This window comes from Nannospalax galili, unplaced genomic scaffold, assembly GCF_000622305.1.
Source record: "Nannospalax galili isolate Female #2095 unplaced genomic scaffold, S.galili_v1.0 scaffold803, whole genome shotgun sequence".
Lineage (NCBI taxonomy): Eukaryota > Metazoa > Chordata > Mammalia > Rodentia > Spalacidae > Nannospalax > Nannospalax galili.
The window spans coordinates 2,189,086-2,211,577 of record NW_008349354.1 but is presented as its reverse complement, the minus strand read 5'-3'; the positions used below and the strand labels follow the sequence as shown (position 1 = coordinate 2,211,577).

Sequence of the window (22,492 nt, the reverse complement as noted above, 5' to 3'; positions counted from 1 at the left end):
CGGGACAAGCTGGAGCAGCAGAGAAAGGAGTGGAAGTATAGGAAATAAACTACTCATATTAAATTCTCACAAAAAACTTAAAATTAAAAAAGTATAAATTGCATTGATACCAAAACACATTACCAAAAAGCCAGTCCTGGTGGCACATACTGTGTCAAAAAAAATTACCTTTGTGGTCTTTCTCTATAAAGTTCCAGTCTAATCATTAAGGAAACATCAGATAATTTCCAAGTAGGAAAAATTCTATAAAACACCTCACAAATTCTCCTCAAAGCTTTCAGGAAATCAAACAAAAGGAAAGAAAATCTGGAAAAAAAAAAAAAGTCACAACCCCAAAGAGGCCAAATGTAACAATACCGCTAAATTTAATGTGGAATTGTAGATGGGATCCTGGAGCAGAAAATTACATGAGATAGAAACTGAGGAACTCTGAAAAAGTATGAGTTTTGGTTAATAATAATGTATCAATATCGATTCAGTCGTTATATCAAAAATATTGTACTAATATAAGATTAATAATGGAGGGAATTAGATGCAGATTATGAGGCAACTTTCTCTATTATCTACAAATTTCCAGTGATCTCAAACTGTTAATGAAATTGAACAGTTCTTATTCTCTCACCATCAGTCCCATCATTTAGTTATAAACAAAAACCTTTTAATGCAGCCTTTATCTTTTGTCTGTGCATACGCTTTTTCTTTCAAGGTGACTTCATATTGTACATCATTTTCACTTACAGTTAATGAACCTATTGCCATGTGGCATAGTTTCACATGATGTGTGTTTGTAACAGTCAATTCATTTTAGTGAGTTATCATACAATTTTTAGTCAATTATATATTGTTATCTTTGTTCTTTACAGAGTCTACTGAATCTGCTGGGTAAGGAAATGAGGGAAGTGCAGAGTCAGATGTAAGGAAGGATGATGACACATTTGTTCACTGTAAGAAGCAAGGTGTAATGTGTATCTGTTGTTAACAAGGGAAATGTGCTGAGAAAAAAAATACCCAAATGCCAGTCTGGGAGTCACTTAATCTTTCTGTTGACTAGTGTCCTAATTTATAAAGTAGAATAGGTAACATATTCAACAGAGGCCACTACTAAAATTTTTAAAATATTTTATCATTCTTTTTATTGAGCTTTTAAATTTTCATATAATTGTGGAAGAGGAGGCAGAAAGATTGTAAGAGCTAGGGCTGATTCATGAAGGTAAGGAGGTGGAGCCTTCCTAAATGTTTTTACTTTTCTTTTTTTTTAATATTTTCATTGAGTTTTTGTGCATTTCATATAATAGATCTTAATCAAATTTATATCCTCTCCCCCACCCATGCCTCCCATACCTCCTTGCCAGATTTCATGCATTCTGTCATATATGTTAAGTCTTATCCGGTCAAGCATTTATACCCACATGTCCCTCGGTGCAAGTTCATCCACTGGAGTCTGCGTCTGCACTTTTTTACCTTTTTAAAGGACTATTTCTTAGAAAATTTCATACAAAGTATATGACCAAGTATAGTTAATGTAATAAACAGACTGAAGAAAATGGAAGATAGATATTAATACTTTTCCTTTTTGCTGTATAGCCAAAAATTCCAAATCATGTGGCACTAATGGAATACATTATAAGAAGTGGTATAAAAATTTGACAGTTGGAAACAAAAGAGACTTCCCACTGAAGGAGAGGAAAAAAAATTGCAAAAACCTTGACAGCTGAACAGAGGAGAGGGAGACTGACAGTAGACTGGCCTTCCTAGAAAACTGGTGAGGTCTTAGATATGGAGAACGTTCCACTTTGGGCTATTGGTGAACCTCAAGGGCATGACAGAAGCCACTCCCCTAGTCACCAAGATCATTTTCAGTTTTCAAAGGCTGGAATGTTTCCTCAATCTTAGCTATGAGACAATCCTGTAAATTCCAGTCCTTGAACATCATCCCTCTTCCTGAACTCTGCTGTCTCACTGCTGCCTTAACTGAAGGACCAATTCTACTAAAAAAATACATAAATAGATAAATATTTAAAATATCCATTTAGAGGATGGGTTCTTTAGCTTGTTTGTATGAAGAAGTGTGTTCCTCACTAAGAATCTGGTGAAAAACGGATCTCCGGTTGTTATTAAGAAAGTGTGCCTAAAGAATCTCTTAAAACAATCTTCTTGAAGAAATCACCCCCAAAACAGAAACTTTAGAAAGCAGGTATCCAGATCCCAATCAAATTTCACCATTTGGCCCCAAGATTTCTTTGTCATTTTCACCCCAAAACATCAACTTAGGAGTACCCCCAATAAGTTTAAAAATACAGGCATGCAACTGTTAATATTTGAAGTTGACCTGGTCTTCACGTGGTGGGTTCCTGGCCTTTACTTTGGAGTCCTGAGGGAAGCATTGTTGGAGATTTCTCTGTGTATGATGAAGACTTCGTGTTCTCCAAAGGTCTCTAGAATGTTTCCTCTGTCCACCTAGTTCTCTTTCTTCGGGCAAAACCTTTGCCTGCTGTGTGTCTGAGAGTGTTTGCTTCTGAAATTCCCTTGGCAGGAGAAAATTAGACAGCCTAAATTAAATGTCCTAAAGCAGTCCCCAGAGGTGAGGTGGGAGGGGGAAATGAAGAGAGGGGGCAGAGGCCAGCGTTAAGAACTTTTAGGTCCTGAAAACTCAAAGGTACAGAATGTGTGTGTAATATCTGGCAAGAAGCCACACATTGCCTGTGTCACACACACACACACACACACACACACACACACACACACACACACAAGCCACACAGCACAGGAGGCTTCAAATACCACTTCTCCAACCTCCAGGGAAAGGAAGGGTTCCAGAGAGCTGCAGTGACATGGATAGATGGGGTCTCAGGCAGTCCTCAGCTGCTGGGGACCAATGTGTGGCAAGGCAGCGTGTAAGGTGTTGCAAGGAAACCCCTTGCATGCTTTGTGCAAGGTTTATAAAAATGCAGCATCATCCTCTCTGCTCTCTGTCCTTCGGCCAAAAGGCGGAATTCCAGGGCACAGGGCACCCAGAAGAGCAAGAAAGCCTCCTCCCGCGCCTCCAGCTCCCTTTCTCCACGCCCCTCCCTAACGTCCCTGCTCCAATGGGCCAGCAGCGCCTTCACCCTTTTCCTCATCCATTCACTCCAGCGGGGAGGGAAGGAAAACAAAACTCTAAAAATAACTGTCAGCATCTTAAGAGGAAAGCTTCCCTGCCACCCCCCCCCCCCCCTCCTCTCCCCCCCCCCCCCCCCCCCCCCCCCCCCCCCCCGGCCACCTTTTTACAACACCGCGAGGCACATGGTCCCAGTAAGACACCGAACCCCATCAGGACGGAGGAGGAAATCCACATCTGTGGGACTCTCGGCGCAGAACCACCACCTCCAGCGAGGGAGGCCCGGGGACTGCAGCAGCGAGATGAAGAAGGGCTAGAGCGCGGGGACGCTGCTCATGCGGTGAGAGGCGGCGCGCGCGGCTGGCCGGGGCGCGGGGAGGCCGGGGACACCGGGGACACCGGGTGGCCCCCCGGGCGCCCCCGCAGCGCCCGCCCCCCGGCCCCCCACGCGCGTACCCGCGACTTGCCCGCCTTGCTGCAACTTACTGCAGTGTTTGAAAGAGTAGTAGGAGCGCATGGAGGTGGGGCCGGGGGAAGACCAGGAGGAGTGGTTGTGGGGTGCGCGCGGGGGGGGGGCGGGGAGGCGGCGGCGGTGGCGGCGGTGGGGAGGGGGCTGGTCCCTGGGGGAGGAAGGTGGGATCCGGGGAGAGCGGGGCAGCCCCGGCGCTTACACGTGTCCCATGTGCTTTTTAAGACGGCCGGGAGCGCCTGTGAGCTGGATCTGCTGGAGGATGCTGCGGCAGGTGCTTCGCAGAGGGCTCCAGTCGTTCTGCCACAGGCTGGGCTTGTGCGTGAGCCGGCACCCGGTCTTTTTCCTCACCGTGCCGGCAGTCCTGACCATCACCTTCGGCCTCAGCGCGCTCAACCGCTTCCAGCCCGAGGGCGACCTGGAGCGCCTGGTTGCTCCCAGCCACAGCCTGGCCAAGATCGAGCGCAGCCTAGCCAGCAGCCTTTTCCCCCTGGACCAGTCCAAAAGCCAGCTCTATTCGGACTTACACACCCCTGGGAGGTATGGCAGGGTGATCCTCCTCTCCCCACCCGGGGACAATATTTTGCTCCAGGCTGAGGGGATCCTGCAGACCCACCGAGCCGTGCTGGAAATGAAGGTGAACCACAAGGGCTATAATTATACTTTTTCCCATCTGTGTGTGTTGAGAAATCAGGATAAGAAATGCGTGCTGGATGATATTATTTCAGTGCTAGAGGATCTCAGGCAGGCTGCCGTCTCCAATAAGACAACAGCCAGGGTGCAAGTAAGGTATCCCAACACTAAATTAAAGGTATGCTCCTACTGCATGCTCTGCCAATTAAAGAGGCAACACTTCATTTCTTGCCCTAAACAAGCAAAGAAAATGCAGAGGTCTCATCCTTAAGACAGAAGCTAAGGGCTTCTTTCATTTCTGGGGGCGGGGAATGACGGGCAACTGAGTGAGGAAAATGGGCAATGGTACGACTAGATAAGATGAAATTCAAAGCTAATTCAAAAGAATGACCAAAAAAAAAAAATACACAAAAAGAAAAAGCAAAATAAAGTTTCTGAGACCCTGCAGTTACGTCTTTGTTCAGGGTTAATAAATCAGTGAATGAGTGGAGGGGGAGGGGGTGTCCTGGACAGTTGGGGGATTTCTTTTCATGACGGGGCTCGATGTATTTCTTATTACTGATTACACATCCACTTGGTGCCATATCCACCTTTTGACATCTTCAGCCTGGCTTCATTTTTGACAAGGAGGGACTTGGAATTCTGCTTCCCTGTGAGTGTGTGGGTTATGAATGCTAGAGACTCTAGGAATTATGTGAATGTGAGCTTGCAGAGCAAAAGAGGCAGGAATTCTCTATGGATCAAAACAGGGATGTGTCCTTAACTGCTACATTAGTTTACTTCGGACTATCTTCCTTTCTCATAAAATCCCAAATGAGATTGTTTATAGCTGTACCAATAACAATCACAAGGAACGATTATTTCAGTATCAAATGCACTACACTGTTTAGCCTCTCAAGTCAGATTTTGACACTCAAATGAGATTTCATTCTCCACTGAGGATGAGGGCTGAGCTGCTGCAGGCAATGAGGTGTGCAGTCTCCAGGTGACTGAAGTTTCAGGGACAAGTGTGACTTCTGAAAGAGTCACTGCACCATTTGTGTGCTCCGCCCTGTGCATGCTCCAGACATGCACCAAGAACTCTCAAGGCAGGTGTTTCCCGAGAAGACAGTGTTCTTCCTTTGAATGCGTATGAAGACTCTGTGTGTGTACGTGTGTGTGTCTGTCTGTCTGTCTGTATCTGTCTGTATGTATGTATGTGTTTCCATGGAGATAGTAGAACAGGAAAAACCCCAGTTTATGGTAGAATTTCACAAATGCCCATTTTTTTATTTAGCAGAGTGAGCACAGGCACATAATTTTTAAAGTAACTTCATCAAGATTTTTTGAGGGAAATATCCTTTCCTGAATTAAAGGGCAAGTTATTAGAGTGAGAAACTAAAGGCACCTCAGAAAACCTCCTACCTTGCCTTTTCAGCATGATACCTTGTTTGAAGGGATCCAGGGGCTGACAAGGGTCCCAGCTCTACCAAGCTGAGTAGCTCTTTGAGGTTTAGGGAAAGCAGACAGATGATTCATCAGCTTTAAACCTAGGCGAAGGGCTTGCCTGCTTCATACTTACTGATGGGAGCATGATGGATATTTGTGGTCGGGCAGCATGCTGTTCATTTCCCGAATCCTTTGCCATCACCATTACTGCCTGCTAAGGAAAGGATGTGGTGGAGAGGTAGTCTTTCTCGCCCAGAGTCCTAACTGAATTCTTTCCCATGACAATCATCTTGAGTGAAGAAAGACTTGCTACTGGATCATACCTGAACTTCAGTTTGTTTTCCCTATTGAGTCAAGTTTGCAGTTCATTAATAAGCATAACTAATTGGATCTCCATTGGCTTTATTCAGCAGTACTCTCCAGGTGGAAGAGTTTTATCCAGTCAGCAACTATGGACACTTTGTTTATCTGACAGTATCGTTTTCATATTTGTAATACAAATCTCTGAAGTATTCATTTAATTATCATTGATTTACCCATATGACTTACTGTGTGTTCTTCTAAGCAAATGAGAAATTGGGCCAAGAAAAGTACGACTCTGGCCTCTGTGGGGTTTCAAAGTAATAGATGTCATTCACCAAGAGTTCCCTGCAAGCTGGGCTTTGCATTCTTGGAGTACACTCCTGGGCCAACACCATGCTGGCCCATAAATCATGATCCACCTTCACTTTCTGATTGGCTGATAGACATGTTGGCAAGAATCCATGGGTAATCATAAAGGAATGCTGTAATTCATTACAAAGTTACTACTGAGTAATGTGATAATTAATCTGTTATTTATAAAAGGAGCAGAAATATTACACACGAGCTAAAGTCCTTATTCAGCTACATTCTAAAAATCAGTCTTTCCTCAGATTTGCTGGTTTGAGTCTGTCTTTATGGATTCAGCTGATATCTTTAAGCTATCTTGGGATAAATGAGCCCTTTGAGATATTCTAAGAACAGGGCACCTTCTCAAGCCAGACGCAATCTTACATATGCTCATGCAGTGCATGGTACAGTTTAATAAGTAGCACCGGTACCTAGAATTCTATCACTGAGTCTCCAGTTCTCTGGCATACAGCACAATGAGATGACATTCTGTTGTGACTGTGTGTTATTTCAAATGATTTTAATTCATACATGTTAATGTTTCTCAAAGTGCATCTCTGTGATGTCGGGATGCTAAAGTTTGACCACTACTGGTGGGTTTTTGTTTTTTTTTTTTTTTAGGATGCAAGGGGAGAGTTCATATGCACATGTTATCTCTTTAATTCTCTTTGTTCTTCTCTGTCTTGCCATTCTTCACATCTCTGTCCAATATGGAGAATTTTGAGGTAGAAAATGCTAACAATAGACAAGCGTCAAAAGTCGAGGGAAATGGCAAAATAAATAGCAGTAACTGCATAACGTGAGTAGGGACTGTCAATCACTGAGACTGAAAGAAATAGTAGGGCAGGGCAGGGAGATAGACTAAAGATATGTAAGCACTGAAGGACAGAGAAGTGGTCAGAAACCTCAGCTGTGATGGTTGCAGGGTCATGTTTCAAATATTAAAGCACCCAGGTAGTCCTGAGCACAGAAAGATTTTGAACAGATAAACATGATTATCTTGACAATGTCATCAAGAAGCAGGGCCACACTGAGTTAGCTGCTATGAAAGAATTCACCCACCCAGGTTAGATACACCTGATGTGGAAAAAAAAAAGAGGATTGACTTAAAATATTACAGAAGTAATGAAACATATACAGGATTTCAAAAGATATGTAGAAAAGGCACAAATGTATGAAACACCTTGTACCTATATACTACAAATTCTGTAATCTATCTTGCATAATGACCTTTATGTTATATCCTTGATTGAGTACAAGAGTTATATGTCTTATACACTTTGTGCTATTTGCTCCCCTCTGCCCCACACTTATCTACTTCCATGAAGACCGTATTCACAAGAAATGTCCATTGGTTAATAATCAGTGCATTTATTTAATGTCACAGAGTTATTAGCAAGTGTTGAGCCTTTGTGACATGCTTCTGTTTTACAGAAATTCTGTATATTTTCCAGATCTCTTTATAAGCATTAAGGGAATTTTTAATCTGCAGTGCTTTGGACGTCAATAATTGGACTACTACTTATAAATATATGTGTATATACATATATATGAAATACACATATGGGATAAATTAATGCCACGTGGCCAGATTAAATTTTGAGTAAAATATTCAACATTTTGTTGAAATGTACCACTGTTTTGGGGTTTTTTGTTGTTGTTGTTGTTGTTGTTTTTAGTGAGATGGATACTCAGGAATTGTAGACAAGGCTGTTCTAGATTGCAATAAATGTTTCCACCATCATCTGAAAAGTGGAGGCGGCCACAGGTTATGCTTCCCTGCCTTGTGGATAACTCATCAAAATTTATTTTTCTATCTGCAGAAGTGGCAGTGCTCGTATATACCCATTTTTTTCTGTCTTTTTGAGACAAGGTCTTCCTGTAGCCCCAGCTGTCCTGGAACTCACTATGTAGGCCAGGCTGGCTTTGAACTCACAGAGATCTGCCTGCCTCTGTCTCTCAAGTGCTGGCATTAAAGGTGTGTGCCACCACACCTGGCTTATCCCCAATTTTTTTAAAGTAAGCAGGTCTAGTCATTGGTAAATTACAAGTGTGGTCCTAGATCTCAACAATATGCTTATAAATAATTATAAAGTTGTAAAATGGATTTGATCTCCCTGAAGCCTGTCCGTCGCATTGTGTCACATTTGCTACCATACCACTGAACACATTTTTGAATCACTATGTGCAGCAACATGCCACATTTGAGAACAATAGCGAAGATAGTCCTTCTTGCTCATTAATAGAAGACAGTGGTTACTTCGGGCTAACCTTGAATACACTGTCCACATTTGGAAGATGTTACAGTTAATTATATAGTTCTGATCTCAACAGAAGGACAAATTGAGCCAACTTAAAGAGTGATGACCATTAATTTTAGACATTTCTAAGACAAAGTTATGTTGTAATCCGATCCTTAACTTGTTCTAAAATGTCTTGAGATATATATGTAAGAATTTCTCAAATAATCTGATTTAAGCTTATTTTTATGTTCTTCGTCTTAGTAAGGAAAACACTGTGACCATAGAGAACATTCAGTTTGTATCCTAAGGAGTTCTAGGTGTTTCCTGGAGAGTGCGTCATTTAGTTTGCATGTTTATACAGTGTATTACCATTTTTATAGGGAAAGAGCAAGGAGTTGAAGTGATTTCCATGAGAATTCCACAGTAGTGTTTGTTCAAGCTCAGACTTAAACCCAGGTCTGTCCCATTCCAAAACTTGCGGTCTGAGCTACGATACACTGTTGGTCGTATTGTTTCCTGTGTTGTTCTCTGTAGCAATAGATAAATGAAAAGTGTAGCTATACTTCCGCAGCCATTCCAAATCCATATTAACAAATCACTCCTGAGTTTTCACACCACTCACCTTGCTCAGAGTGACCAGTTCAGAAGATGACAGGGATGAAGCTTCCAGTCTTCCAAACTTCTACCATCTGCCCATTATGACAACTGCTACAAAATTCTTTATTGGTACATGATTTCACCTTGATATCATTTCCCATCAACTCAGAACAAACTGGGGTAAAGCTTTAGGATTAGCTAAAAGTGAGAAACTTGAATGTGACCTAAAGTTTCGAGTGAGGGGCTTATGTGCCAAGCAAGATTGGATTTCTCTGGCATGCAGTTGCGTCAAGAAAAAATAAAAAATCGATGAGGTACTGTGAGCTAGTACCATGCACTTTAAATTGAGACCCATTCAAGGGTTCTAACACTAGTACTTTAAAGACTGGTTATATGAGAGACTTGTCTCATCACCAATTTAGGTCTCACTTTCTTCATCTGACAAATTGACAGAGCCAGGCCAAGAAATTGCAGAAATTTTTGTCGACCAACAAAGTTATTTTATTAGTGTTATGTAACATTTTTCCATGTTGTATTTAAGTATTATCACAGTGAATTTGCAATAGATTTGAGTGATGCTATTGAAAAACACTAATTATAGGTTTCCAACTAAATTATTGCATGTGTGTTTCCTAGCTGCTACGCTAAGAATTCATTTTTTCACTAAACTTTTCCCAGTACACAAAGTGTACTAAAACTTACATGGTACTGTGGCTTAGTACCTTCTGGTTGGTTCCAGCAAATACCTGCTTTAACCAAATTAAATAATATTTATAATTACCTATGTATGCGTCTGTCAATTTTAGTATTAAAAGATTAAGGGAATTATTAATCTGCAGTGCTTTCTAAAAATAATTTATTTTTAATTAGCATACAAAGTATTAGGTTTCATTACTGCATTTCAAACAAAATTTCTTGATGTTGATTCTTCTTTGCCATCTGCTTCCCTGTACCCATGTCCTGTCTCTTGTGCCTTCACCCCAGTAGCCTCTTTTATGCTCCCACATACCCGGTCTCCACTCTTGTTCCCTTCCACCCCCAGTAGCTCCCTTTCTACTCTGATGTTATGTGCCCTTTAGCCATTCTCCCTTCCTCACGGATCCATTTCCTGCTCCCAGTGTCTCTTATCCAGTTTCATAACCTAGACCAACACTCACACTCTGTTAGGAACACATGTATAAACATTAAAGGTTACAATCCAAATATGAGAGAGAAAATGCAATTTGTGTCTTTCTGAGACTGGAGCACTTTGCTTGGTATAATATTTTTGAGGAAGAGTCCTTATCCTCACCTGATCTGATGAAGGTTTCCTCAAGGATTCTGGGCCACCAAAGACGTGAAGTAGAGTGGGGGGTGGAAGTCAGAGAGCTGTTTACAATATAACAGATGTGCATAATGGGGGTAATGACTCCCTCAAGCCCCCTGTAAAACACTCTTTTGCCTCTACTGTTCCCTTAAGGCTAATTTACTGTAACGGGTTTTCCTTAATCTTTCCTAATTAAAAAATTTTTATTAGAACTACTCTAAAATACATTACATTTGCATAAGATTTTGCATTTTACCCAGTGGCTATTACAACATGATTGGGCCAGGCTGCTTTTAATTCTGAGAACTGATCAGCACATGTTCAGACCTAGTTCAGTTAGGTCCAGACATTTCTTCATGCTTTCCATTTAACATTTTGATGAAGAAATCTGAAACTTCAAAGTTCCTAGTTTAGCCCCGAGAAGCTTCAGTTTCTTCCTTTTATTGACATTGGCATGTCAGAAATTCCTCCTTAGCACCAAACTGGGCCTCAGTATTTCTAACTCGTGACTTGAGAGTGGCATGTATCTTTTCAGATTTTTTTTTGAAAGTTTCAAAAAATAGCTTAGTGGAGCTACTCTCCGTTGAGAAATATGATGAAAACTTCAAGAAAATATGTAGAAAATTGCCAAGCTATTGTTCTATGTTGAAAAGCCCTCACCCCTATCATTTGTCTTTGGGCCAGTTACTTGGTGACGTTTAAAGTAGATTACAGTCATTCAGTATTTTCTGAAAATGCTGAAATTAAAGCAAGCCCTCTTAAGCATTTTCCCACACCTTCACAGTTACTTTGTAGTAGTTACAATGCTCAGCTCTATTTAGCTCAGTGACCTTAATATCTGAGAACACAATATACAGGAATACACATAAGACCAAGAAGACTTGAGGGGCTGAGACACAAAATTATGGTGGTGTTCCTTTAAAGTGACGTGGTAGTCCATGAATTTTTAGACAGGATTATTAGGCAAGGTTGTTCAATGAAATCAAGGCTCATTCTTTGTCATTCTGAGAAATGCAGGGCCTCTGAAAGGTTCTTAATGAGCAGCACTGGGAAATGAATGAACTCTGTTTAAGTAAAGGGTTTGGGTAGGAATAGGCAAGGTTTCCTCTCAGGAGTCACCCTGCAAAGTGGAAAGACCTCAGCTAGGACCCTCTGACTTACCCCTGCTGTCTCAAAACCTACAGCCAGAGTGAGGTCAGCCCTCCGGCTGCATCTTTGGGTTCCAAAACTGTAGATTTAGCAAGGACGGAAAATGTTGGAGAAACAAATTGTAATGCTACTAAACACATAAAGACTTCTTTATTTTCAGTATTCCCTAAACAATGCAGTAAACTATTTATACACCACTTACACTGTATTAGATATTATAAGTACTCTAAAGTACACAGGAGAAAAACCGTAAAGTACACAGGAAGTTACATGTATGTCATAGGGATATAGTAAGCCATTCTATATAAGGAATTTAAGCATTACGAATATTGGGCCTGCCAGGGCTTTTCCATGGATACTAAGGGAAGACTGTAGGCTCTAGGTCCTGAAAAGGTAGAATTATTTCAATGCTGTTAACAGGTTCAGAAAATTTTGAATGCAGACCCAGATGTGTGTTTCATTCGGTATTTCAAAATTAGCTTCAAAGTTTACACCACCCTCTCAGTGGCAAGGTCTTTTAATAACCTGGAGAAAGGGAATGTTTGGTTCTAGTTGTCAAGGTCAGTCGTGCTGACGTGGATGAGATACATCACGCAGGTAAAATTCAAAGCCATTCCTACATGTAAATACTGTGTGTCTGCTCTTTGTCAGGCACTGTGTTGCCCTCTATGAACTCAGTGGGAAATAAAACAGGTGGCGTGCTTGCTGTTCAATGGAGACAAAAATTACATATTAAATTCATAATTATAGATTACCATGGGTGAAAAATATATGGAACTCTGGGAGTAAGTACCAGATATTGTGGTGTTAAAAACTGCTTTCTGAAGAAATGGCTGTGAACTGAGCTGTGAAGGGGGAGAGGGGGTTAACACGAAAGTGTGAGTTAGATGGTATTGAAGAAGTTTGATGGGGAGATCATCGTACCATACAAACATTGAACAAAAGCCACTGTGGGGGCTGCAGAGATGACTCAGTGGTTAAGAGCACTGGTTACTCTTCCAGAGGGCCCAGGTTTGGTTCTCAGTATCCACATGGTGTTTAACAAACACTCATGACTCCAGTTTCAGGGGATCTGACACCCTCTCAAAATAGAATTATAAAATAGAATAAAGCCAGCCACTATGAATGGAAGTTAGAGTGAGAGTTACGGAGGTGCCAGGCCATGCTAATAATTTCTTGAGAGTCTTAGATCATAATGTCAGACCAGGGTTTGTGGAGCCAGATTGTCTAGGTAAATATCTTAATGCTGCCCTCATTAATTCTGATTTGGGGTGCATTTTTAACCTCTTTATAACTCTGTTTCCTCATAATGACCTATACCTCCTGGTATTGGGTACATAAAATGAGTTTGTAATATTTAAAGTGGTACTTCACAAAGTATAATTGTCACTTTGAGAATATTGCTAAAATGAAACGTCTGCCTCAGAGGTCTAGAGCTGAATTGAGTATGTGCATATTTAGCAAGCCCCCAAAGGATGTTTATGTTTCTCTTCCAAGAACCATACTCTGAACAGAGGACTACAAGCCAGTTGCTTAGAACAGTGGGAAGAAACCAAACCCAACACACTCTGAATATTTCTGTTATATTTTATTTTATTTTATTTTATTCATACTGTTTCTTTTGCTTGGACTGTCTTTCACACAGTCGAGATTAAATAAAACTTGAGGGCCCTCCCCAAACCATTTTTCCTTTCCATGGAATGCCTTTAAGATCTTTAGAAATAAAAAGCATTTTTATTTCTAAAAAGCACTTTACAGAACTTTCTAACTTGAACTTTGGGCTTGTAATGAGTCTGCTAAAACACAGCTGTGTGTGCCTAGTGAACTAATAGGGTTAGGAGCATTCTTTATATAAATTAATTTTCTTGGAGGAATTTAGTCAAGAAAATGGAAGTTGGTAGGAACTGATCTAGAGGAACATTTTAAGGGAATAAGAAAAACTTCATTCAGGTCAAACTAGCATTCTACAACTGTGGCTAAGCTCAGAAGAGATGTGGTACCTGAAATCCATGGAAAACAGCCTTTGTGAGTGACACAAAGATCCACAAAGCACGAACATCATAGCTTCAGACTCAGGAGACAAAGGACCACCAGAAAACGGAGAGAGATACTTTGCCTCCCTGAACCTATGAACTATGTGGATGCAGAGGAGGAAATGCTACAGAGGACATGACATGCCTAGGACACTGAGTAGATTTGACAGATTTAGGAAACAAAAACAAAGGACAATTGATCAAGCTTAATTTTCAGACAAAAAAAATTAGTAAGCGTATATAATAAATACTGCATTATTTGAATCTACATAATAACATTTGGAGACCAGCAAAGGCACCAAGCTGCCAGCACCAATATTTTTCCGCCTCAAAAAGGTCTGAAGCCCCTGTTCTCTGAATTTGCAGCCTATCAAAATGAGAACAAGCCCTGCTTTGTTTTATCCCCTGTATTACACAAGGGTAGAACAGCGTGGAGCCTCTCATTGGTTCTGATAAAGGAGCTGACTTTGAGACAAGGAGTTTACAGTTTTCCAGCTCCAATTCTAATGCCCTTAGCAATGCCAGCCATGGAACTAGAAAAGAAGGCAGGGAAAGATCTAACTGGAAACCAATAAAAGATAAGAACTTCTGGAAATTCACATATAAAATTCTCTAAGTGCCAGAGACTTACTCAAGTAGAGAAGTGAACAGGGGAAATTTAAGTAACTCTTAATATGATCCATTTACATATGCTGGCCATGTTATATTTATTGCTTTGATAATTCTAAGGGACTACAATGAATTAAGTTTCCACTTATCCAAAATACCTTCTATGGCATATTTTTTTCAGTTTGTTTTTATTGAATTTTGTGTACTTAATACAGAACATCTCAATCAATCTTAATCATCTTTATACTCCCTTCCCCACTGGCACCCTCCCATAGCCCAACCCCCACCCTGGAATTTATACATTCTGTCATTTGTGTTAAGGCCTATTGTGTCAAGTTAGTGTCCCCAGATGTTCCTTGGTGCAAGTTCATCTACTGAGGTCTAGTCAGCTTATCTAGAGTTCTTGCTTTAGGAAAATCAGCTTTTCCTCACCTAGCAGTAATCAGTTGCCAATATTTCTTCAACTAAGATTGGGGCCTGCTGTCCATTTTCCCAGCTCTATGCTGGGTTTTTGTCTGCTTAAGATTGTATGGGACTTGTATATGGTGACATTATTGCTGTACGTTCATATGAGCAGGGTCTCAGGAGCTTGCTGGACTCTATTTCCATATGGTCCTGCACCTCCTCCCTGGCTCTTACAATCTTTCTGCCCCCTCTTCTGCAATGGTCCCTGAGCCTTGGGTGGGTGAATTTTAAGTTAAGAATCCTGTCTAAGAACCAGCATTCAGCAGACTCCTAATCTCTATGCTTTGGTCATTTGTGACCTTTTGTATTCCTGGCCCTCTCTTGCATAAGAAAGCTTCATTTATGAGAACTGAGAGATTCATTAGTGTCCTCTTTACCCCTGTTCTGTGTTCCGTGAGCTTTAGATGTAGAGGTTGCATTGTAGATGTGTCACTTAGGCCTAGGCAATTCAAAGGCAATGTGTGTGTGTGACCAATATCTTCACATGAGTCCATGGGTACAGCTAAAATCTACATAACAAGAAACAGTGCCATACAGGAGAAACCTTCCTTTGAGTTGGTAGCCAGGGTGGTCCAAGAGACTCCCAAAATCACACAGGCTATTGCCACAGTCCTTGTTTGCCTCACAGAACTTGAAGGGAAGATCCTACTGCTGAAGACAGAACATACTTCAGACACAGGGTTTGGAGCAATGGAGCTGGAACTGACCTGAAAGCCACTTCCCCTGAAGGCGAGCTCTCATAGCTTTGGAGAGCACTATGAATGTGCCAAGGGAAAACATCAATCCACGATCCAACACCAGCTTCAAGACCAAATAACCACATCAATGACCAGCGCAGCATTAGACATTGGTTCAGTAGTTGTGCTTTTATTTTGTGGATGATCAACAGCTACCCACTGGACTAAAAGCCCACTAAATGGGAGGAAACTCCTGTGGTAATGTAAACATAACCAAATACACATGGCTGGAGTGGTCATAGATCTTAGAGAAAAACCCAAGACTGTCACATCCCTAGACTAATATAATTCCTTACTATGTAAAATATTTATCCTTGCATTTACAGATAAATATCCCAGTCACCACTCATCAAAGAAGCTTCTTTTGCACCAGATAGAGTCTATTGCATATTTTCAAACAAGGAAAAATGAGTACTGGGCATGGTGGTACAGTTTTAATGCCAGCACTCAGGAGGCAGAGGTTGGTAGAGCGCTGTGAGTATGAGACCAGCCTGGTCTACATAGTGAGTTCCAGGACAGTTGGGCTATCCAGGGTATCCCTGTCCCAAAAATATGAGAAAATAAATGATTAAAAAGAAAACTATGATTAATACAAGCATATGATCAGTGCCTAGAAATGAAATTTGTAGGATGGAGATATTCACAAACAACAAACTTGAATCTTCAGACATGATGAGGTTTCTATTCTGTATACAAATGTTTTAGTAAAACAAGATAAAGCAGGCTGTTAACACTTTTACAACAGCAGTAGTAATTATATATGCTATTTACAATGTTTTTTCCTTTACTTCAAGAACATAAAGCTGTTAAGACTGGAAATCATATTTTGCTCACATTTATAGCTTCTCAATATTATTTAGTGACAGAGTTTTTACATACACAAAGAAAAAAAAAAACCCAAGTAATTGCAAATGTATTTGCCTAGGAAGAAGAGTCTCATTGAGTGCGATTTGGTTGCCAGGAAGTGTTTGAGACATCCTTTTCAACAAAGAGTAGAAAACATCAGATACCACCCTAGCATTCCATATCCAGCTGACTTGTGGTTCCCAGGCCTCCCAGCTGGTCATTTCTTCTTTCTCATGAGCTATTTTCCTATATAATTTAGTGTATGGCATGATCTCTGCAGCACAGAGACAGAAACAAGTGGAGGAGGCATGACAGGGCACAAAGACAGAGATAGTAGGGCACCAGGAAGTATCTCCATGGGACCTGCACCTGCTAGAGTTCCCCAGGGCCCTGAGAGCAGCTCAGGGTCTGAACTAGTTTAATGACCCCCTTTCACAGATAGACACACCTCTCCAAGGACTAGCACATAAAGCCAGTATTAGCAGCTTGCCACCTATTTTCATTCTCTTCAACCAGTTTTTCTTTACCCTGGGGGTTCCTTTTAAGGAACTAGATGCTCTCTAGATAAACCAGACACTTTTTATTAACAAACTGCATCTTGTCAGAGTACCTCTTCTGAAAATGTGCTCAAGTTTTCTACTTTCAGAGTTAGTTTGTCTTATGTAGTGATTCCATCTTACTCATCAACTTCCCTATAGAAAAAGATCTTAGTAACTGATAGCTGCAAGTCCTTCTTGCTGTCCAACTTTTCCTGGGCTCAGAGAATCTGCCACTTCCAATGATGGCATTAAAGTTGAAGGTGTTCCTTTGCAGTCTGTCCCACTTAGCCTAAAGTAACAACTTTTTTTATTGAGCTGAGTCTTGCGTTTTTGGGAATTAAAAAGGGGGGGACCAATTAATGATTGAATCGGTCTTCTAATTTGTTTGCTTGCTTGTTTGAGACAGAGTCTCATGTAGTCCAAGCTGGCCTTGAACTCCTTATGGAGTGGAGGATGACCTTTAACTTCTTTCCCTTCTTTCTCCACAAGTGTTGTAATTATAGGCATGAGCCACCACACCTAGCCCATTTTTGTAAAATAATGATAAAGGAAATAATAGGAAACACACAAATTTATGTTTGAGTCAAATTTTTCAATTTGCTTGTGTGACTTTGAATGTGTTGCTTAACTTATTTATCTCTCAGCTTTTCATAGGATACATGCCTGTTTGATGCTATTTTTTGCCACTGTTTTGTAAGCATATTTGTAACTATCATTTTATTTTTTGCATAAAAGTTCAGTTAATTTTATGGCTATTTATTTAAGATAGTCTTTAGAACACATCTGAGAATCATATTTATGCATTAATAGGCATAAAGAAAAAAACCTCCTGATTCATAAATAGATGCGTTAGGGAAAGAACATTTCCTTATATGATTTAGAATGCTGCTTTTGTAAATATGGCTATTTGTGAAACTGGAATACAAACACAGGTCAACAGGCTCCAGGGGAGTGTTATCACAGGAAAAATTTGGATAGAAATTAAGAGAATCTAGCCAGGCATGGTGGTATACGCCTTTAATCCCAGCACTTGAGAGGTGGAGGTAGGCAGATCTCTGTGTGTTCAAGGTCAGCCTGGTCTACATAGCGAGTTCTAGGCCAGCTGGAGCTACAGGGAGACCCTGGCTCAAAAAGACAGAAAAAAAGAAAGAAAAAAAAAGAAATAAATTAAGAGGACCTAAGTTATCTGTAACCCAACTACCCAACTTCAAAATGCTATACATCATTAAGGACTATATCCAAGTTTAAGCTTCTGAGAATGCCTGGTGGCTTATCAAACCGAGAAGCAATCTTTACTGGCATTCACTTGGACTAACTCAATGATTCTTCAAAGGATCACTTCAGAAACTTTCCAGTTACCTGATGTTCAAGGCCTCTCCTCAGACCCATTAAAGCAGAATCTCAAGAGAAAGACCTGAGCACTGGTATTTTCATGCTGTTTAAACGACTCCAGTGGACAACCAGATTGAGAAGCATTAGAGGGCCTTTGACCCTAAATAGATTCTGAAGTTTTGCCCAATGATTTAGCAGAAAAGGTGAGAAACCAAGCAGCATGAACCAGGACCCACAACACTGCCACTGAAAACAAGCTTCATGTTCAGTTTGGGGTCTCAAATAAGAGAACAAATGCCCCAAACTTAAGAGTACCATCTTTCCTACAGGTAAGTTGCCTCCATAGGAACTGTGTGCTTAATGGGAGCAACTTTATCCTCCTTTGTACTTCCTTAATCTGTAATTGACTAAATAGAAATAAGATGTCTTAATTAATTTGCTGTACTTCAAAGATGTCCTGAATTGCCCATCTTCAGGAAAATATATCATTTGACACTTTATAAGACACACCGGCTTAATAGATTTGTACAAAGAGATTAATTGTAAAGAACTGTTGTCACGTGGTAAATATTTATTATCATTGTAAAACAGGCAGATGTAATAAATCTTGATATGTCAAAGAATTATAATACAAGAACTTGAAACAGACCTTCAATTTGAACTCATTGCTATTAGCTCCACACACATCCTAAGGTGACTAGTGTTTGCTCCTTTGAAATGAATTCACAAACCATTCATTGTTGACCTATGCTCTTGTTAACTATGTGATAGGAGATAAAGAAACATGTGTCCAACAAAAAGGTCAGGTAGGACTGGAGAGATGGCTCAGCAGTCAAGAGCACTGGCTGCTCTTGCAGAGGAGCCAGGTTCAGTTACCAGCAACCACATTGTGGCCAACAACCATTCGAAACTCTAGTTTCAGGGGCTCTAACGTCCTCTTCTGACCTCCATGGTCATTGTATTACATGGGTGCACTTACATACATGCAGATAATAAATAATAAGTGGATTATTTTAGAAAAAGTTCAGATAAATTAACTATTTGGCTTTTTAGTTGCACTTTAAGTATAAAAAGATAAGCTTCATATTAAGAGTTTAAAATCGATTAGGAAGTAAAGTCCTTTTCTAACATGAATATATATACAGGCTACAATCCACAACATCCACTTAAGCCAAGCTTGATAGTATATGCCTATCATCCCAGCACTTGGGAGGCAGTGGCAGGATGGTTGGACTTTCAAGATCATCCTGTTTACATAGTGAGTTGGATTACATGAGACCCTGTCTCAAAAAGGGAAAAAAGTGTTCCCAGCTTCAGTTGAAATAAGACTTGTCAAAATTTTTCATCTGAGTTGAACATCTTTTTCCTCTTAACCTGTGAGAATAATAATACAATTTTATTCTACATGCATTTACTGATTTGAGCAAGCTTGAGATATCCACCTCTTATATACCTGTATCCTGGCTTTGTGGGCAGGATCCTAGTTGCAAGTCAACTCATATTTAAATAGTATTAGCACAACGTCTAATTAAAGAAAAAGTGTATTCATTATGGTGTAATGAAGATTTAAAGCAGTTCAGGTCCATGGGAGCCATAACAGCCTAAGTGCCCTTCTTGGGTCACTAGAAAGCAGCTCCATTAGCTACCCAGTGGGCTCTCAAATCATATACTCACTCTCTTATGATCTTGAAATGGCAATTATAAATCACTTGATGCATGGGGTGAAAGGATGTTTTTCTAGTCGATGGAGTGATGGGTGTACCACAAGCTACTGATAGCTACCACCTTCAGACTAATTACTTTATTTTTAGAAATTGGTAAAATCACTTAATAAATTTGAATCCATATCCATACTGTATTTTGTAGAGCCATATGAAATATAGAATTAACTCCACTTCTACTGACCACGCTTTTAAACTATTAAGTAATTGCGATTACATTGAAGAAATTTAATTTAACTAAAAATAGATTTTTATACAGTCTCAACACCTCATTCAGAAAGCTTTGTTATATTCAAAAGTCCTGTCATCTACTCACTTTTTAATGTCTCTCTAGAAAAATGTATTCCTCGTATCTATTCACAACAAAATATATCTATTTATTCTTCCTCCAGTAAAGAAGAAACCTGGTTATGTTTATCTTTTTATTAGAATATTTTCAAAGTAATGGGTTTCATTATAACATTTTATACATGCATGTAATGCACTTGTTTTAAAAAATTGGTATTTTTAAAATTTTATGTGTATGAGTGTGTTGCCTGCATATATGTAAGTGCACCATGCTGTGCAAAGCCTATGGAGGCCAGAAGAGGGTGTCAGATCCCCTGAAACTGGTATTATGGATAGATGTTATCCACCATGTGGGTGCTGGGAATCGAACCCAGGTCCTCTGCAAGAGCAACTTGTGCTCTTAACTGCTGAGCCATTTCTCCAGTCCCCCATGCAATGTACTTTGATGATAATCACCACTTTACTACACTCTTTCAGCTTCCATCCTCCCTTTCTTTTCCAACATACGTACTAGTCCCCCTTTTATTTTCATGTATTTATTTTGCTAGATTCCAAATAGGAGAAAACTTGTGCTGCTTGTCTGGGAGTTTGGTTTGTATTTGATGTAATAGTTTCCAGATCTATTTTCCTGCAAATGCTGCATCTGTTTCTTGATCCATCTTTTACGTGTGACCTTGGAAATGACCATTACACATTCTCTGCCTTCTCCTCACCACCTAAAGACTATGTCACACATAGGCCTCATTCGTGGCCTCATCCATTTTTACTTTCACCATTTAAAACTCTAACCTTTTAAATTGGTGTTGATATGTATCCTCAGACTTAATCATCTACAAAGTTATCTTTATAGAGATCAAAGTATTTTCCTTGCTCCGAACTTTCTCGTGACTGCACTGATGATGCATTACACCTCTATGAATAGCTTTTATTAATAGAGATTTATTCGATGCTTATATTGTTAGCTATTCTGTGGTAAGCACTAGAGTAACAGGTTACAGTCATAAGCTACAGGCTCTTTTTCCTCTAGTCACAAAGGATAACAAGTCAATAGAAAGTTATCAGCACAGCCTGGAAATGCCAGTATTAAACATTAGTCCAAAATCATCCAGAACTCTGAGAAACTCCAAGTTGATGTTCCATCAGATTTATCTTCCTCTAGAACTTTGTACCCAAATAGAATTTTTACAAAGGGCATTGCCAGCAGGTAAAATCTTTCACAGAGGTTTCTTTCCATTGGTAATGAATGTTTTCCTTTCCAAATGTAGTCATTGAAATTGAGGTCAATGGACAGCTTTTCCCTGTAAGCTGGAAATATTTTGCTATGATCAGTTACTCTGAAGGTTATGAAGTCAGCATAAAAATCCCAATAATACTATAGGCATAAAAATGAGTGCAAAGTAAGGAATTTTTATGGGTATGGACCAAGAAATACCAAGAAGAAAATCACGAGGAATATTAATCATCCATATAACCTAGCTAGAAGATTGCTGCATAGTGGACCTTTCCACGATTCCCAAATGACCCAGTGTTTCCCATACAGTATATAGTGATTGCAAATGTAACCATGGAGTTGTTTGATCAACAGCCTCAGAATCAAAGTATGTATATAATATGCCTTTTATAAATCATCAGGCATTCACAGTGAAAATGGTAAAACTATTTAAATACTCAGATTTGAGGGGGTTTTTTTGGTTTTTTTTTGGGGGGTCTTTTTGAGACAGGGTCTGCCTGTAGTCCCAGCTGTCCTGACACTCACTATGTAGGCCAGGCTGGCCTTAAACTCACAGAGATCCCCCTGCCTCTGCCTCCCAAGTGCTGGGATTAAAGGCGTGTGCCACCACGCCCGGCAAGCATTTTTAATAAGGACAAAAAAATGAGTTAATTCCTAGGGTTTTTTGGGGGGTAATACCTGGTTCCATAAACATTTCTTAGTGTCCATTTGAATGGTAAATCAGCATTTTTGTTCCCATTCAACAAATTAATCGCTTTCATATCTTTAACAAAAGGTCACTGTTCTAGTGTGCCTTCGATTTCTATGAAAAAACACTCTGACCAATACCAACTTGGGGAGGAAAGGGCTTGTTTTGCTTACATTTCCCGATTCACAATTCATCAGGGAGCCCAAGGTAGGAACTCAGAGCAGGAACCTGAAGGCAGGAGCACAGGCCATGAAGGAATGCTGCTTACTGGCTTGCTCCCCTGACCCCTGCTCAGTCTGCTTTCTTATGCAACACAGGCTCACCTGCCCAGGGGTGGCACCACCCACAGTGGGCTGGGCCCTCCCACATCACTCATCAAGAAGATGCCCCTCAGACATGGCCACAGGTCAGTCCAATGGAGGCAATTCCC

General features: G+C 40.3%; 1 protein-coding gene and 1 long non-coding RNA gene across 5 annotated transcripts in view; one reads left to right on the top strand and one right to left on the bottom strand.

The window, feature by feature from the left end:
* Positions 1 to 3,851, bottom strand: part of LOC103744891 — a 58,643-nt gene extending 54,792 nt beyond the window's left edge. The window contains exons 1-2 of one of the 2 annotated variants that reach the window (XR_607728.2): positions 3,769 to 3,851; positions 2,330 to 2,525 (exon numbers count right to left, since the gene is read on the bottom strand). This is a non-coding gene — a long non-coding RNA (uncharacterized LOC103744891). Of the gene's footprint in view, positions 1 to 2,329; positions 2,526 to 3,267; positions 3,358 to 3,768 lie in introns of those variants that run through there. The other variant, XR_607727.3, reaches the window with a different exon arrangement.
* Ptchd4 (patched domain containing 4) overlaps positions 3,291 to 22,492 on the top strand; it is a 190,674-nt gene continuing 171,472 nt past the window's right edge. Inside the window, exons 1-2 of one of the 3 annotated variants that reach the window (XM_017801579.2) lie at positions 3,291 to 3,437; positions 3,792 to 4,203. In XM_017801579.2, coding sequence (XP_017657068.1) covers positions 3,433 to 3,437; positions 3,792 to 4,203 — 417 coding nt within the window. In that variant the 5' untranslated portion in view covers positions 3,291 to 3,432. Of the gene's footprint in view, positions 3,438 to 3,553; positions 3,619 to 3,777; positions 4,204 to 22,492 lie in introns of those variants that run through there. The other 2 variants (XM_029570223.1, XM_008846738.2) reach the window with 2 other exon arrangements.